General features: G+C 39.0%; 1 protein-coding gene across 2 annotated transcripts in view; it reads left to right on the top strand.

Moving 5' to 3' along the window:
- Window positions 1-14,495, top strand: part of cald1a (caldesmon 1a) — a 69,865-nt gene extending 55,370 nt beyond the window's left edge. The window contains exons 5-15 of one of the 2 annotated variants that reach the window (XR_002276501.1): window positions 405-517; window positions 1,734-2,001; window positions 4,005-4,142; window positions 7,923-7,966; window positions 8,173-8,248; window positions 8,546-8,686; window positions 8,846-8,941; window positions 10,490-10,558; window positions 10,857-10,908; window positions 11,478-11,514; window positions 12,566-14,495. Coding sequence is in view for 1 of the 2 variants with exons in the window: in XM_020619180.1 (XP_020474836.1) it covers window positions 405-517; window positions 1,734-2,001; window positions 4,005-4,142; window positions 7,923-7,966; window positions 8,173-8,248; window positions 8,546-8,686; window positions 8,846-8,941; window positions 10,490-10,558; window positions 11,478-11,514; window positions 12,566-12,579 (996 nt within the window). In the remaining variant the exon portion in view is untranslated. The remainder of the gene's footprint in view (window positions 1-404; window positions 518-1,733; window positions 2,002-4,004; window positions 4,143-7,922; window positions 7,967-8,172; window positions 8,249-8,545; window positions 8,687-8,845; window positions 8,942-10,489; window positions 10,559-10,856; window positions 10,909-11,477; window positions 11,515-12,565) is intronic. The other variant, XM_020619180.1, reaches the window with a different exon arrangement.
- The last annotated feature ends 1,703 nt before the right edge of the window (window positions 14,496-16,198 follow it).

Genomic DNA, 16,198 nt, shown 5'->3' with positions numbered 1-16,198 from the left:
GATGACATTGTGATCTGTAGTGAGAGCAGAGAGCAGGTGGATGAACACCTGGAAAGGTGGAGGTCTGCTCTGGAAAGAAGAGAAATGAAAGTCAATCATGGTAAGACAGAATACATGTGTATGAACGTGAGGGAGGGAAGTGGAACAGTGTGATTACAGGGGGCTGCGGTCAAGAAGGTGCAGGAGTTTAAGTATTTGGGGTCAACAGTCCAGTGTGATGGGGGGTGTGGGAAAGAGGTGAACAGGTGAGTACAGGCAGGTTGGAGTGGGTGGAGAAAGGTGTCAGGAGTGGAATGACTTCTGGGTTGAGCGAGGATAGAGAAGTGAGGAACAATCATGTTAGAGACTTGGGATGGGCCCTTTGTCCCATGTGACATCCTGGTTGTTTGTGTGTGTGGCTGCAGGTGAACGAGAGAGGTGGCCCCAGGGAGGACAGAGAGGAGGAGAGGAAGCAGAATGGAGGGCTGCATGAGGAGGCGGCTCCCAAACAGCATAGGAAACCTGAGAGGACCATCAGGTACACAGACACAGCAACGCACATGAAGTCACCACCTGGTTCTCTCTCAGGCCAAAGTCAGGAATAGCCAGGTTTTATGAATTATTCAAAAGGTTTTGTGCTCTACTAAACAACTTCATATTCATTTGGCAATTTGGCAATCATTTAATTAAGAATATGTGCTTAAAAATTCTAAATAATTACTAGAAAGTAATTTGTCTTTATAGTAAATATCCAAATTGTGGCTTTCTCTCATGTTACACCACAAACATCCACACTGGATATTTGAGGCCAGTCCTAAAACAAAATACAGATGCAAAATAATTATACATAAATGTAGAATAAAACATTTTTTAGACATCAAACATACTTGCCATATTTATGTTAGTAGTTTCCTTAAAAGATATGATATGATGCAGACATTGGCCAATGTGCTGATACTTCATAGCCTCTCGACACTTGACCAGTTGTGGAAAAGTACTACAGTAACTTAATATTCTTGACACAAAGGTCAGTTGAAGAGATCAAGGTACAGCCACAGATTGCCATTACTTTCAATAATAAGATACCCAGTAGTGGGTGAAAAAGACACATTCCTAAAATAAAAATTTATCACATAGATTTAAAAAGCATAAAATTTAAACAAAACCTAGTATAACCAAGACTGGCATTTACTGAGTTACATTATTGCAGATTGAAGTTTATTCTGAAAATGATAGAGGAGAAATGTTACTATTTGGCTTCACTGAGTTGGCATATGCTGAACAGGGCCACTTTATTCACATAGTAACTTAATTAATGTTGCAGTCTGACATTTACAGTTTGTTGCTCAGGCTAGCATAAAGGCATGAAAGTGTTGCCTTGGGCATATGCAAAATAATTGAAAAGCATATCTAAATCAAACTGTGAAGCACGCAATCTGTTTTTATTGAGAATTCAGCCATAGCAGGGCAACAATATGTTTTTGACTTGGGTCACCTACAATAAGTCCCCAGCATGACACACTGAATGATGTGCTGTTTCTTATCTTTGCAAATGTGACTGTTGGTATTTGTGTTTAAACATTTTTTGTCTTTCTGTGTTTTCTTGTCCATGATAGCGACACACCCTCCAATATATGTTTAAGTATTCAGTTTGTATCAGGTGTCACTCAGCTTGGTGTCTTACTTACACTCCACTGTTTCCCTAATGGCCTACTTTTGTACTCTGACCTTTATTTTTGTGGCATATGGCCCAGTCGTGGTGGTGTACGTTCCCCCGAGGTGTCCACTGGTGACGACCAAGACGACGCTGCCCACCTGGAGGCAGAGCGCAAGTTGGAGGAGCTGAAGCGTCGCCGTGATGATGCGGAGAGTGAGGAGTTTGAGCGGATGAGGCAGAAACAGCAGGAGGCAGAGGCTGAACTGGAAGAGCTAAAGAGAAAGAGGGAGGAGAGAAGGAAGGTGCTAGAGGAGGAAGAACGACAGAGGAAGCAAGAGGAGGCTGAGAGAAAAGCCAAAGAGGAGGTAAGAAAGAGATAGACATACAGTATTCTGATGAGGTCTTTTTTTTTAAAATCACCTCATGGATAAAACATTTTAGGACACAACTTGTGGAAAGAGCATCTAAACCTCTGAATGTGTGTTTCCCATGGCAGCAGCTGACTGACTTCTAGGGGCCCATGTTGTCAACTTCTGGGCTACAGATCCTTTTAACATGTGAATATTGATACAAGTCTACATAGTGCTTACTGATTTTGTACTGTTAGTGATTTCAGACATGTCCCTTTACAGCAATTCAACACGCTAACTAGCTTACTGCTGGAAATTGGAAGCTAAATAGCCTAGCTTGCCCCTCATTCCCACCAGACATTAAATAAATTCATATTGTTTCAACATCTGCTGAGTAATTGGTAGCCCCTGCTAGAGTCTAGCTCTACATCTGGCTAGCTGTCTCTCATGTGTCCAGATGTGGTAGCAGGAAATAGACTGTCAAAACTCACTGCAACAAGTCTTGTAATCTCGACAATACCCAGTTATATGTATCACAGTGCAAAGTAAGTCACATATGGGAAACTGAAATTGCTCACTAAATAGCAGATAATAATATCAGCCAGTTAACTGCCTATTGAGCTATTGAAATTGAAGTGATATACAATATTTATGGTCCTGGTAAGTAGTGACATTTCAGTCCAAAGCAAAGATGAATTTGTCTTGGAGAAGACAAAATTAGGGAGCACTATTAGAACAGAAAAATAAATGAAATCAAATTCATATAATTTTCTTTGTGCTAATTTTAACAATTTTCACCTAATAAGTACATGAGTCAAAGCCAAACACCAATTACAAATATACTAATTTCTTTGCAAAGAAGAAAGTGTCAGTCTGACTTTAAGATTATTTTTCCCATTTATCAATCTCAGTTCGGTTTTTATTCAGATTTTATAACCCCTATCCTTTCTCATTTTTTTCAGACCCCCACATTCACATTGATGTAGCCTTTATACCTGCATGAGCTGAAACCCATGCATCACAAATACTAGCGCTGTGGTGACATTATCTCTCCATACCTCACTGTTATCATGACTCCAATTTGGGTCACTATTTGTAACTTACATATATCATTCCTTTTTCCTCCTTTTATAAGAGCATCCTCCTTGTGTTTATCAAATGTGATACCCTCCTTTTGCCTGTGTATTGACAGATGTGCTCACCCGCACAACATTGTTCATTCTCTCTTTCAGCTACTTACACTGACTGGTCTTCTTTGTTGATCTTGGCTCAGAATGTGGCGGCCTGTCTCTCACTCTGTTCTTCTCCTCTTGTCTGATGTTAATGAGGCCTTTTGGTTTGTAATTAAAAGATGGCCTAGAGATAGAGACTAATTAACCAAGACAAGGCTGTTGGAAAGGGCTGATATACTGCCAAGCACCAGCCCTCTTCTGAATACAGTACAAATGTTGCATACATTAATTGTTAAAAAAAAAGAAAAGCTGTTGATGATCTGCATGTCTCAAGCTTTCCAAAACTGCATTTTTCCCCTGAGGCACCCAATCACTGTAAATAAGAATTTTCTCTAAGTAATCACACTTGTTCATGAGTAAATCAATTAATCAAATTGGCGTGTATCTGTTCTCTGGGTCAGCTGCATTGCTGGGTGTCTGTGACATATGCTATTTGATATAATAAGCCAAGGCCAGATAAATATATTTAGATTTTGTCATTCATTGTCACATGAAAGTCATTCAACTTTTGCCCAGTTTTTGAAAGCTTTTATAGTTTCTCATCCAAAACCTTGGGTCTGAGTAATTACAAGAGAAGTAGACAGCTACCATCTGCAGCAATATTCAGCATGCTTGAACTGACAAAGAACAGAGCTCCACCTACAAATACTCCTATTAAATTACTTGTTAACAACAAATGTGCTGCAAAACAAAAACAGGAAAAAAACTCAAGGATTTCTAATTAATTCCTTTCTAAATTTGTGCTCAGAAATCAATCTTCTGAACTTCAGCATTTGTCTTTCTCAGGAGGAAAAGAGAAAGATGAAGGAGGAGATCGAAAAGAGGAGAGCAGAGGCAGCTGAGAAAAGACACAGGGTGGAAGACACTATGGATGAGGAGGACAAACCCTTCAAATGTGTCAGCCCTCGAGGCTCCTCCCTGAAGGTCAGTGCAGCATTTTTAACCTCTCACCTGTCACAAGAGAAGAGTGTCAATTCAGTTTTATCTGCCAGTTCTTCATTTACTAAGCCTTGTGTCCCATAGTCACTGTTGCTGCTCCTGTCAAGTTGTCTGTTTTCACACAACACATATGCACTTTATAATGACATGCGTGTCAAATCATGTCAGACTTACCGCTCAGAATTTTTGAAACATTGGTTAATTTCATAATAATGCTAAAAAACTGTGGCTTCCACTGGCCTAATGGTTACGCTGCATACCACATAATGTCTAATGTCAAAGGGACCTGTGTTGCTTATCATACCTCTCTCTATATATGTTAAGGAAAGATTTAAGATCACACGATGTTCTATAATAATCCCCATTTTTAACTTGTATACCTGTCTGTATTTTCAAACAGTATATTTCACTTTCAGTGTCGCAAGAGTAAAGGCTTTAAAGATCAAACTTACATGAGCTAGCCATTTGTTTAGCTAAGATTGCTGAAGTGCCCCAGATCTCACGAAGAGTCGAACAGAGCTGCCAGCCTCCACTGTGATGGAGTAGCATCAATGACTGGCTTCTACACAACAGGGAAATACAACACATAGAAAATGCGCTAGTCTGGAAAAGGATACAGACTAATAAACTTCGCTATAAATTCGTTGCCCTTGGAAGCAGCTAGCTTATTACAGTAGGGCTAAGCACGCTACTTTTAGCAGTCTATATTAAAGCAGACAAATAAGCTTCAGTTGGTCTTACTATATCGCCATGACAATGCTTCAACATCCAATCCAAAATTTGACAGGTCTGCTGGCCATGGCTGTTGTGCTATGATTGGAAAATCACAGTTAAGAGAAGGGGTTTACCTAATTATCATCAATCCTTTGTAAAACGTAGATAATTTAGTTCAGTACAGAACAACTGCAACTTTCAAACACAATATTGTATTTTTCTGCTTCTCATGCATTTGCACCCTGTTCAAAACAGTTGTCATAATGAAGTCAATATTATAGCAATCCAAAACTTGCAAATCCCACTCATCCAGCAGCACAGCAATACTCAAGTTAAACATTCTAAATATTTGGAGAGATTTAGTGCCAGATAACCCCATCTGTCCCTCTCACCTCTTTTAAGCATGAAATGTTATCTGACCGAGAGGATGGAGTGTTCATAAATGGAAAGAAACTCAATGAACTGTGAAATCGATGTGAAAAAGTCAGCTGCTGGCAGTTTTTTCTGTAACTTATTTGACTTTTCATGTTGAAATTCTGCTGATTTATTAAACTCTTAGTCACAAGAAATACACAAGAAAAAGCAACTCAAATCAACTCTCCCCTCATTTCATCCAAAGACAAACGTTTGTCATGTCAAAAGACCATTTAATCAACCTAAATGTGAACAAATGTTTCCTGTTTTGCATAAAGCCATCTCGCACACACTGAAAAGCGACAGGGATTTTCCACCAGGGGAGAAAATCTAATTAGTAACAGTTAACAGTAATATCCATCTGGCCCGTCCCAGAGAGACTCTAGATGTCGGCTCTAATGGTGTGTGAGCTCTGATCATACTAGAATCATGTACTTTGTTTATGTTCAGTTTTTTTAAATATGTGGTTCAACTGTGATTCTTCACCCTGCTTCACTGGCCTCCTGGACACAGCTTTACTTTGTCATCATGTTCACTGTAGGTAGAGTTGTTTGTGTAAGTGTGTGTGTCTGTGTTGATGCATCTGTCTGTTGCATATTTCATACACCATACGTTTTATTGTGTATGAACTGTTGCTTTGCTTTGCAGTGTTTTTAGTGTTGTTGTGACACTTTGTTGTTATAACACAGCTGTACTGTGTGTTGTTAACTTCCAACTTTTGTTTTATTTTTTATATTTTTTTCTCATTGTCTACAACAAGCAGTAGCTCTTTTCCACTACTGAGACAGTTCAGATGAATGCCATAATAGACTGGATTGTGGATACCCGAATCAAGCCCGACATGATCTGTCAGTACCCGAGCGTTTGGGCCAGTTCAGACAAAAAAATCATGTTCGGGTCCCAGTCGGGTTCGGATGCGTAGGTAACCTTTGTGCTAGACGGTTGGCGCACTCGAATGTTTGATTTGTTTGTTTGATAAGGGGAAAATTACCTTACAAACTCAACTGCACTGGGCTTGGGCTGGGTTGGATATTATATACTGTATAAGCATGTAACATATGGGTCGGATTCGGATGCCATTCTCTCAGGTACAGATCAGGTTTGTACAAAAATATGCGACCTGTTCCATGCTCTACCATCTTCTATGGCATACAGTTTGGACACTTGGGGGCATCACAACAACACAGCATAAGCATATTCTGCATATAAAGTTGAATGGCTAATGTGTTAGCAAACAGTTGTTTATTCTCTTGTCCGACAACATTAGCATTCATTTGGAGACAGGTTTCTGGGCACTTGCCCGAATGGTTAACAGGAATGCTATAAGTCAAGTCACATCAAAGTTTATTTATATATCACTTTAAAAGTACAACAGATTGCCCAAAGTGTTGTAAGATAAAAATACATAATAAAGCATAAAATAAAATTGCAAACAAAGAAATTTTAAAAACAGCACAATCACAGATGGACAGAATGAGTAAGCTCAACTAGCAATAGTTTTTGAGTGTAAATTTAAACTCAGCTAAAACAAAACAGAGCTAAGATTAACGGGCAGAGCATTCCAAAGTCTCAGGCCTGCTACTGACAAAGCGCAATCTCCCCATCGACAGTGTTTTTAGCCCCGGGAATATTCAACAAGAAACTGTTTGCTGATCTAAGAGTTCTCGAAGGCTTATGCCACTGCACAAGATCAGAAACATATTCTGGGGCCATACCATTTAAAGCTTTGAGTGTAAATAATAGCATCTTAAACTAAGTCTTAAAATGAACAGGTAACCAATGAAGAGAGGATAGAACAGGGGGTATAAATCGGACAAGAGCATTTTTATTTGCTTGTCGAATTTCACCTAGTTATTGAATAGAAAACCAAGGTTTTTATGATATTTTTTGTATAAGATACAAAAGGACCGAGATAGCTGGTGGGCACATAATTAGTATTGCCGAAAAAAGAGCAACTGCATTCAAATGGCTACAACTTTGTAAAACACATGTGAGAATGGGGAATTTCGTGGTGGAGAGTATTTTAGAGACTCCCACATTTGGTAGTAGCCGAAGTCCTTTTTCACAGAGAGAGAGGGGAGAGTGCTTTTGCTGCTGTTTCTTCTTTTGTCTGTTCAGATGGGTTTTTTGAGTGTCTAAGCAGCATGTGTTGCCCCCTCTTTTAGCCTTTTTGTCAAACATCATAAACAATTCTCTGAGATTCCCACAGTCCAAAGGCAGTGATAGGAAAAGGCTTGCTGTGTTGTTTCTGCTTCTATCTTTCACAGCACTTTGCGCATGAAAGGAGCAGTCATTTACATTATATGATCCTGAACAGGAAGGTCTAACATAAAAAAATAAGACAAAATGAAAAATCCAGAATTAGAAGTACATAATGCAGTTTCAGTTATGAATCATCAAAGGGCCTATAATTATTCAGAACAGAATCACAAGTGTGTCTACATATTGTCCTATGAACTTTAGTCATAAATGGGTTTACAACAACACTACTCATGCAAACAAATCAAAATGAGGGTTGTATTTAGCATCTGTTTTGAGGCTAGAGAAGAGTAAAGGAAAAATGTGGTATTGCATTGATGTATGCATGATTGGAACATAGTTGCAGTAACTATATGTCTTTCTCACCTTTCTCTGCAGATTGGAGAGAGAGCAGAGTTCCTGAACAAGTCAGCACAGAAAAGGTAAAAACATAGTTTAAGCACCATCCACCAGATCAATCTGTCTTGGCATGTAAGCCTTGCAGCAGTCCTGAAATGGAAAAATGTAACCCAGAGCTGAAAGTTTAATACTTGAGTGTCTGCTGTTATGGAACTAAAGACCAAATGGTATTTAAGGTAGTCCTATTTTTTTAAGCACAGTATGCTAATGGCTTACTTCTGCCCAGCAGCACAGTGAAGACGTCTCATTCTCCTGTGGTGTCCAAGATAGACAACAGGTTGGAGCAGTACACCTCAGCTGCTCAGGTTAGCATTGCATCTACAGTGAAAAAGCAAAAATATTGTAGCAAAAAGTGGCATCAACACTAATGACACATGAAACTGAAACTGTAGTTACCATTCCACTTGAGACTGCAAGACACAACTATACAGTAGACATAAAAAATATAACTAGACATCTTCCAGGTACATGTGTACCTGGAACCATAAGAAGAAAAGCAACTGTCATAACTTCTACATGATTTTTAAAAAGCATAAAGAACTTGGATCAGAACTCTCATGCTATGCATTTGTCAATTTAAGGCCAACTTTTTGTCTATGCAGAGAGAGACCAAAGAGCCTCGATCCCCTCGCTCTGGAGCAGTGGATCTGCCAATGGTCACTGACAACATACGAAACATCAAGAGCATGTGGGAGAAAGGGGACGTGTTTGGCTCTCCTGGTGGTGGTGGGAGCACGTTCAAGGTAAAAGATCAGATGGTGAACGAGTGTGTGTGTGTGTGTGTGTGTGATTAGAGCAAAAAGAGTGAGAGACAGGAAAGAGTCAAGTTCTCTGGCACTTCCTGCTAGGCCCTATTTCCGATGACAACCAGGCTTAGCTGACTATTGACCCTATTTAAACAGGAAGCAGCTGTGATGAAGACAGGTGTGGCGGGTCGCATCAACGACTGGCTGAATAAAACTCCGGAGAGCGGCAAAACTCCAGGAGGAAGGCCAGCAGTAAGTCATTGTCATAGCAACCTGTTACTGCTGCCAGTAAAATTGGTATATGGACTGTTCCCATGAAGGCCCTGTAGAGAAATACTAAAAAAATAATATAGCAAATGCACTGTTGGTTGACCTGCATTATGTTTACAGTCATCTCTGTATACCTGAAAATTTGTTTTTACCATAGACTGTATATAAAGTAGGATGGTGGCTGGTTGCAGTATAGTTCATAAATCCAATCCCCTCTATGTGAGCAAACATGAGCCAAACAAAACATTCAAAGTACAAATCAAATACATTTCTCCTAGAGGTGATTTTTGCCATTTTAGGTATTGTAGGTATGTTTTTTGTACAGGTGGTCATTTTCTGATAAGTTTGTTTTTAAGAAGTTATTTGATGATATAAAAAGGGTGTATGTTGGATAATTTGACAGTTTTGATATCATGGTTCCACCTCTACACAGAATCTGGCTGCAAGGTGCATCACAAAAGAAAGATGTCCACACTTGTATTCATGGTATTTTGCCTTCACTTTTGCCTGGTGGCTGGAAGTGGTGATGCATCATCCATTTTTATATACACCTGATGGTTTTAACTGAACTAAAATGTTTTGGTTTAAGTCCCAGGATCTACACATTTTCTTTAAGAAAATGCAAATCATCTTCTTTCCATGAGGAATTGGGTCATAATACCCAAATATGTTTTTAACTTGTTAATAACATATTTATAGTTCACATTAATATTAAATATTACTGAAAAATACTTGGGGCTTTTTGCTGCATTTAGGCCAGCAAACACTGGTCAACTTTATAATAAAATGCAGTACTTTCAGTGTCATCAGCTCTGTTGTATTACAGTTCTTTCAGTTCCTACATTTACTACTGGTTGTGTTCTGTACAGTACATGTTTTCTAATCATTTTCAAATGATGCAGTACAAGCATGTCAGCCTGTCCTTGTGCATGTGTGGGAAATGACATGTCTGGCACCTCCTGCTGGCCACTAATGCGAATAACTTGTGAAGTCTCTGAGCTTGCCACAATCTACTCTTTGATCCATCATCATATGTACACACAGTGTAAGTGGATATTTTAGACATTGCCTTAGTTTGTACAGTGTTAAGCATTTTATCATAAGCTTGCAGACGGCAAGCTTCACTGTTTATACACTTTTGCTCATGTTTAAGGCTGCCTTACACATACACCGCACACAACAAGTGACACTTGCTGTAACTTCATTGGAACAGTTTTGCTATAAGTATATATTAAATAAAGTCTATTAATAAGTTTTTCCTGAATTTTATGTTATGTAATGTCTTGATAGTGGATGGCCTCAGCCTCATAGTAAGAGTGCTATTTTCCACTTTCACTAGACAAGTACCTGTCTGCTTGGTAGTGTCTGTTAACTTTTGCTCTCTTTGCTTGAGCTCTTCACCCTCCTCTATTATTCTTCTCCCTTACATCTCAGGTACTCATGTACCTTTGACTCAGTATGACCGCTACTTTCATATTGAGCAAGAAATGCTAAATTGATGTGATGCTTTGTTTTCTCTCTTTCTGACAGGATCTGAAGCCGGTTGATGTCACCAACAAGAGGAGTCTATGGGAAAACAAAGGGGCCACTTCAGCAAAGGTAGCTGTAAATAACTCCAAACCATTCGGTGCCCATTATCATAAAGAAAGATTGCTAGGGCAATGACAGTATCAGTCTCTTCCATCGGGAGTTTCTCCAGATGAAATGTTAACTTTGCCAAATTGGTTTGTGGTCTTCTTAGAGGTGCCATGGTTCCTGGTTTTCCATTTGTTGTCAATCAAGTGAACGTTTTGTTAAAGATATGGTATATAAATATTAGAATTAACCTAACAAGATTGTGACCCTGGTGGGACAGCAACAGGAGTAACAATCACTTGTATTTGTTTTTGTTTTAAAGAACTCTCATAGCTAATTGACCTCATCGTTAAATCTGGAATAAGGATGGAGAGGTAAAAGAGTAATTGTTCCACATCTTTTGAAAGCACTTGACACACCATGACCTCACACTCTGCTGTCACACTGGAGACTTTTTTCTCTAACTGGTAAAACTGTGCTCTGTTCTCCTGTGGTTGGATGCTACTTATTTTATTCAAAATGATAATAGAGATTCGGTCAAAAACAAGATATTTAAGATTTGATTAGAAATTATTTTACCCTGATAGCTCTTTTTTCACACAAAGGTACAACATTTTATGGCATATAATTATTTGCCCTATGTAAAATGCACATACAATAGTGTCAGCGAAACTGTTTTGATTTTAAGGCATTGATAGTTTTGTGTAATCAGAGTGTAATTCTGATTGTTTAGTTAAAAAATAATGGGATTTTTGGTATCTCAGTCAGATGTGTTTCTTGTATCTTTATGATTAAGATGATTTAGTTTTCTAGGAAAGGGGAAGTAGAGTCCGAGGCTGGGTCGCAGTGTGGTGGAGGCCACTGTATGCTTTGCTAACCATCTGCATCTGCATCTGTCTACATTTTTGCTGCTGCATCACCTTCCTGTTCTTATGTCTTGCAGGTGGCAGGCAGAGGGGAGACCAAATCAGTCACCAATGGTGAGTTTTTATAAGGCACAAGAAAGTAACTTGTGTGTGTGAATTGTTTCTCAGGCTAACTAAGAACTACACTGGGAGGGCATATCATGCTCAGAAGTTCTTAACTGACCAGTAGAAGTAGCAAGTGCAGTGAAAAGCATGTGATCTCTCATTGGCTTCCCACCACCAAACATTTCCATATCTAAAATATCTAAAACCTTTGGCAGGATGGTGGTTTTTTCACTAGCTCTTTGATTTATACAACACCATGTGTCCAAAACCAATAGCTGACCTACCATGCAGTCTTTTTCAGTTTGCCATTTGGCCTTTTGCTCCACAGCATTTTAGGAAGTTGCTTAAACTTTGCTTGCTATTTTAAAATCTGTTTTGAGTCCTGCCTCCTCCTCATTTTGTTCCCCACAGTGGGCAGAAGATGGTTTTGGTCTTGACGGATTCTATACTGTACAAGTACATAATCCTTTTATAAACCCACTCAACAGCCATCTCAACGCCACTCAAACCTTTCAGCTCTTCCACTCATTCACATTCATGTCTGCTGCCCAGACCACAGTCCTGCCTCTCAGAGGCACTGCTCCTACCAGACTGGTTTGTCACATTAATAGCTGATATGTTGGGGATTAGCACACCGTCACAGTCTGACTCAGAGGATACTGATTTTGTATTTCTCTCGAGCAACCCCACTCTTTACACGTTTGGCTCTAATAAATGGCCAAAGCTGTTAGAATTCATCCTGAGGGAAGCATGGATGTATTTTCCAAATTTCATGACAATCAAATAATATTTCACTAAAAACTATAAAGTCAGTGGGCATCATGAATGCCTACAATGTTTCAAGCCAATCCATCCAATAGGGATAGCGCTATTTCACTCTAAATGAAATCTTTGGACCAACTGGCCATCAGACTGACATTGCCATCCCTGAAGCCAGGTCATTGGTGTCTCCTGCTTGATTTGATGCTTTTTGTGTCCAGAAGGTCAGAATCATTATCTCATCCTTGTCTGCAGGTTTGTAGTAAAACAGCTGACAGATTCGTCTTGTGTCTTTTGTCAGGTATGGGGCACTAATGTCTTGACGGAACCACTAAAGCTGGAGACCTTGACAATCCAAGATGCTTCCTTGGCTTTGTCTTTAGAACCAAATAATGACCACACTTCTCTCAGAGGGGACCCAAGAAAATAGAGGGACAGGAGAGAGTCTGTCCAAGCACTGTGCTGAACCAAGATCACATTTTTGTATGGTTGCCATTTATAGTCCCTTTGCACAATGATTTTTTGCTTTCTAAAAGAAACACAATGCTGTGAAATTTGGACAATTGTACTTACTAATTACTTTATACAGTCCTGCCAGGAAGAAAAGAACTAATTAAATTTAGATATATCTACTGTTCTCCATGCTGACAGTTTTGATAGAGACAAAGTAGATGAGTTAAGTTTCAACATTCCAAAGAGATGGGTAAAATTATTTCTCTCCCTCATTCAGATCAGTTCCCATCTCTTTTTTATTTATATTTAAAGCAGAAGCTTCACACATTGCTATTTTATTCAGCATTCACCAGTTCAGGATAGAAATATAAGCACTTCTAGAATTTAGCTGATTTCACTTTTATTATCTTTTACTAATACTGCAGCATTGGTCTGAGTAATATATGTTAGCACATGTGATGTTTTGAATATGACTTATCATACTGTACCTTATATAACATCTTTATACTCATAACAAAAGGTTTTTGCTTTATTGTATCCTGAAACTATTCATCAACAGGCAGTTTATTTTGGAGGCGATAGGAGTGTTGTTATGATTTTATTAGCCTTTACATCATTTTATTTATGTTTTGTTATATGTATTTTGTCCTTTTTTCTAGCTGTTTTTGTAGTTTTTGTACCCCCCATCCCGTTTTTTTCCGTGTATATTTAACAGCAAGTTAATTGATTGTTTGATTGTTTGTCGCTTTAAAATCTTAAAACATTCCTCTTAAAAAGCAGGTGCCTTTGCTGCTTTAAAGCTGTAGTTTTTATCTGTTTTAAGCTGCAAACAAACCTTTTTTATGTTATTTCTACTTTTTTTTTTTTTTTTTTTGCCTCTATGCACACTCTTTTGCTCAGCGGTCTTTCTCAATATGAGGAAAAGTAAAATCAGGGTGTGTAAGTATATATCAAGATACTAGTACAGTATGAGGATATTTACCACTGCAGTTCTTCAGGCCAATGACAACATTTATGACAGCTGAGGTACAGTACATTAAAGCCTCATAGCTAAGATATTAAGACTTATTTATTTCTCACCAACATGGTCTTCGGTAGCACATTCCCTTTCAGTGTGGTATATGCTTTGAAAAGAATATGAACCAGGGCATTAAATTGATCATGTTACTGCTCAAAAGTCTGACAATCACATTCCATGGCTTCTAAACAGAGCAGGGGAGCTTGACCAAAACATTTTAGTGTGATTTAATGTGACCTTTATATTTTTTTTCAATACAGTGTCTGATATTGCATATTGTTGTTTTTTCTACAACTTTGTCTTTTTTATGGTTGTCCTTTTATTTCCATGTTTAACCAGACACTTGTCATTTGTGTAGTGCTAAGCCTATGCAAAGTGCACTCCTTGTACTCTCGCTAAACCAGAGGTAATTAACTAAAATTTAAAGAGGTCCATTTAGAGAAAATTTCTTGAAGCAAAGGTCTGTAAGATCATAATGTCTAACTATTTAGTATGATATATATTTAAGTAGCCTAGTAGTTGTATCAACATCTGCATGTAATCAATACCTCACTGTCAAATCAAATTAATTCAAAAACTTTGTGACATTTATTGTCACATAAGATAGAACTGAACATATATGTATGACTGTCAATATGTATAATGTTCTCTCATTTACTAAATAAAGGTAGGGCTGCATTTCAAAATAAGAGAAAATAAATCAAATATGAAAATTGTGCATGTTCAAATAAAGTGCTTAACTTCAGAAAAATAAAATAGAGGAAAAGCTTGAATTGCACCATTTCTGTTTCACATCTTGACTCAACAGTCTCAACCAACTTTACAGATAATACATCTCAACACATTTTAACAATTGAACAGTTTTAGAGGCTCACTTTCTTCCCCTCTTATATTTAACACCCCCACTTCTTTACTCAGTGAGAGAATTGAGCTCTAGCTTGTCCTGCCAGGATTTTAAACCTGGGCTTGAATGGAGTCAGGGCCATTCTCATACACATGGTGAGGTGCTCATTGGTGAGCCTGGAACAATATTTAGTTTTGATTATGTTCATTGTGGAGAAAGCTGCCTCGCAGTTGTGTGTGGAGCCAAACATGGTCAAGATGTATAGGGCTACATTCGTCGGACCTGGGAAACCTGTCTTAGGGACCATTTGGAGCCAGAAAGTGGAAGGGTCAGTTCTTACAAAGTGCTCTTTCAGGGCCACATCTGCTTGAAGATCAATCAGTTGTATCTGGAGAGGCCCAGCATTTACCCATTTAAAGTGCTTTGTGACTTTCTTTGAGAACCCCCTGACATCTGTGATGAGAACTGGGTTCTGAATGAACATGGTGAGCTGCTGTCCAAAGCTGAAGCTGTCAAAATGGTTGCTGAAGTTTACAATCAGCTTATCAATAAAATCAACAAAAGAAGACACATCTCACTCTCCCTGAACCTGTTCCTGTACTGCTGGGAAGTGTACACAGTCTCCCTGCAGGTCTTCCTTGAACACCTCAAGTTTCCTCTGAAAGGAGCGGACATCATCTGTTCACAAATTGAATTGTCCTTGCCCTGTAGCCGCAAATTCAGTTCATTCAGATGTGAAGTGATATCAACCAAAAAGCCCACGTTGTCCATCTACTTCTCATTTTCTAAAAAGAGCAAAAACTGTGTTGCCTTCTGACTTCTTAGGTCTGCCAAAAATGATACTACTCCCCTCCTAATGGACCACAAGTGCGCTAACACCCTGCCTTTGCACATTGTTGTGCAGCAGAAGATCATCAGCACTGGCATCAACTTGTCTGAAGAATTCTCTACGCATGCAATACTGGTACGAAGAGGATGCCCTGAGAAAATTCATTTTCATCATTGTATTCATCACCTCAGCATGCTCATCTGACAGGAAGGCACAGAGGACAGATTGATGAATGATGCAATGGTAAGCTATGAGCTCAGGATTGTCCTCTTTCAGTCTTGCTACAGCTCCTTTCTCTCTCCCTACCATAGCAGGGGCTCCATCTGTGGTTATTGAAACCAGTTTTTTTGGCTCTATTCCTCTCTTTGTTAACATCTCCTTAATGGCCAGGTAGATGTCTTCTCCTCTTGTACTGGTCTGAAGGGGAGTGACACCTAACAGGTCTTCACAGAATGCTTTCTGGTCTGTGTTGAAAACCTGACATACACTAACAGCTGAGCATTGTCACACATGTCAGTGGACTCATCCACAGCTAAGCCTACACATGGTACCTTAAGAAGGGCTTCATCTAGCTGGGTTAGCACATCCTGAGTCAATATTTCACTTTTCTTTGTGGCAGATGATGCTGGCATGGGTATTTGCTTTATTTTATCACAAAGCTCTTGTGTTTTCCCTCAAGTAGTGTTTCAGCTACTGCACTCATGCATTCTTTGACAACCCCTCCATCAGTAAATGGCTTTTTGTGTTGAGCCAAAATCCAAGCAACTCTGAGGGAACACTCATGAGCATG

Source organism: Monopterus albus, unplaced genomic scaffold, assembly GCF_001952655.1.
Source record: "Monopterus albus unplaced genomic scaffold, M_albus_1.0 scaffold216.1, whole genome shotgun sequence".
Taxonomy (NCBI): Eukaryota; Metazoa; Chordata; class Actinopteri; order Synbranchiformes; family Synbranchidae; genus Monopterus; species Monopterus albus.
Note: the sequence above shows the minus strand (reverse complement) of the source record. Positions and strands in the feature narration are given on the sequence as shown.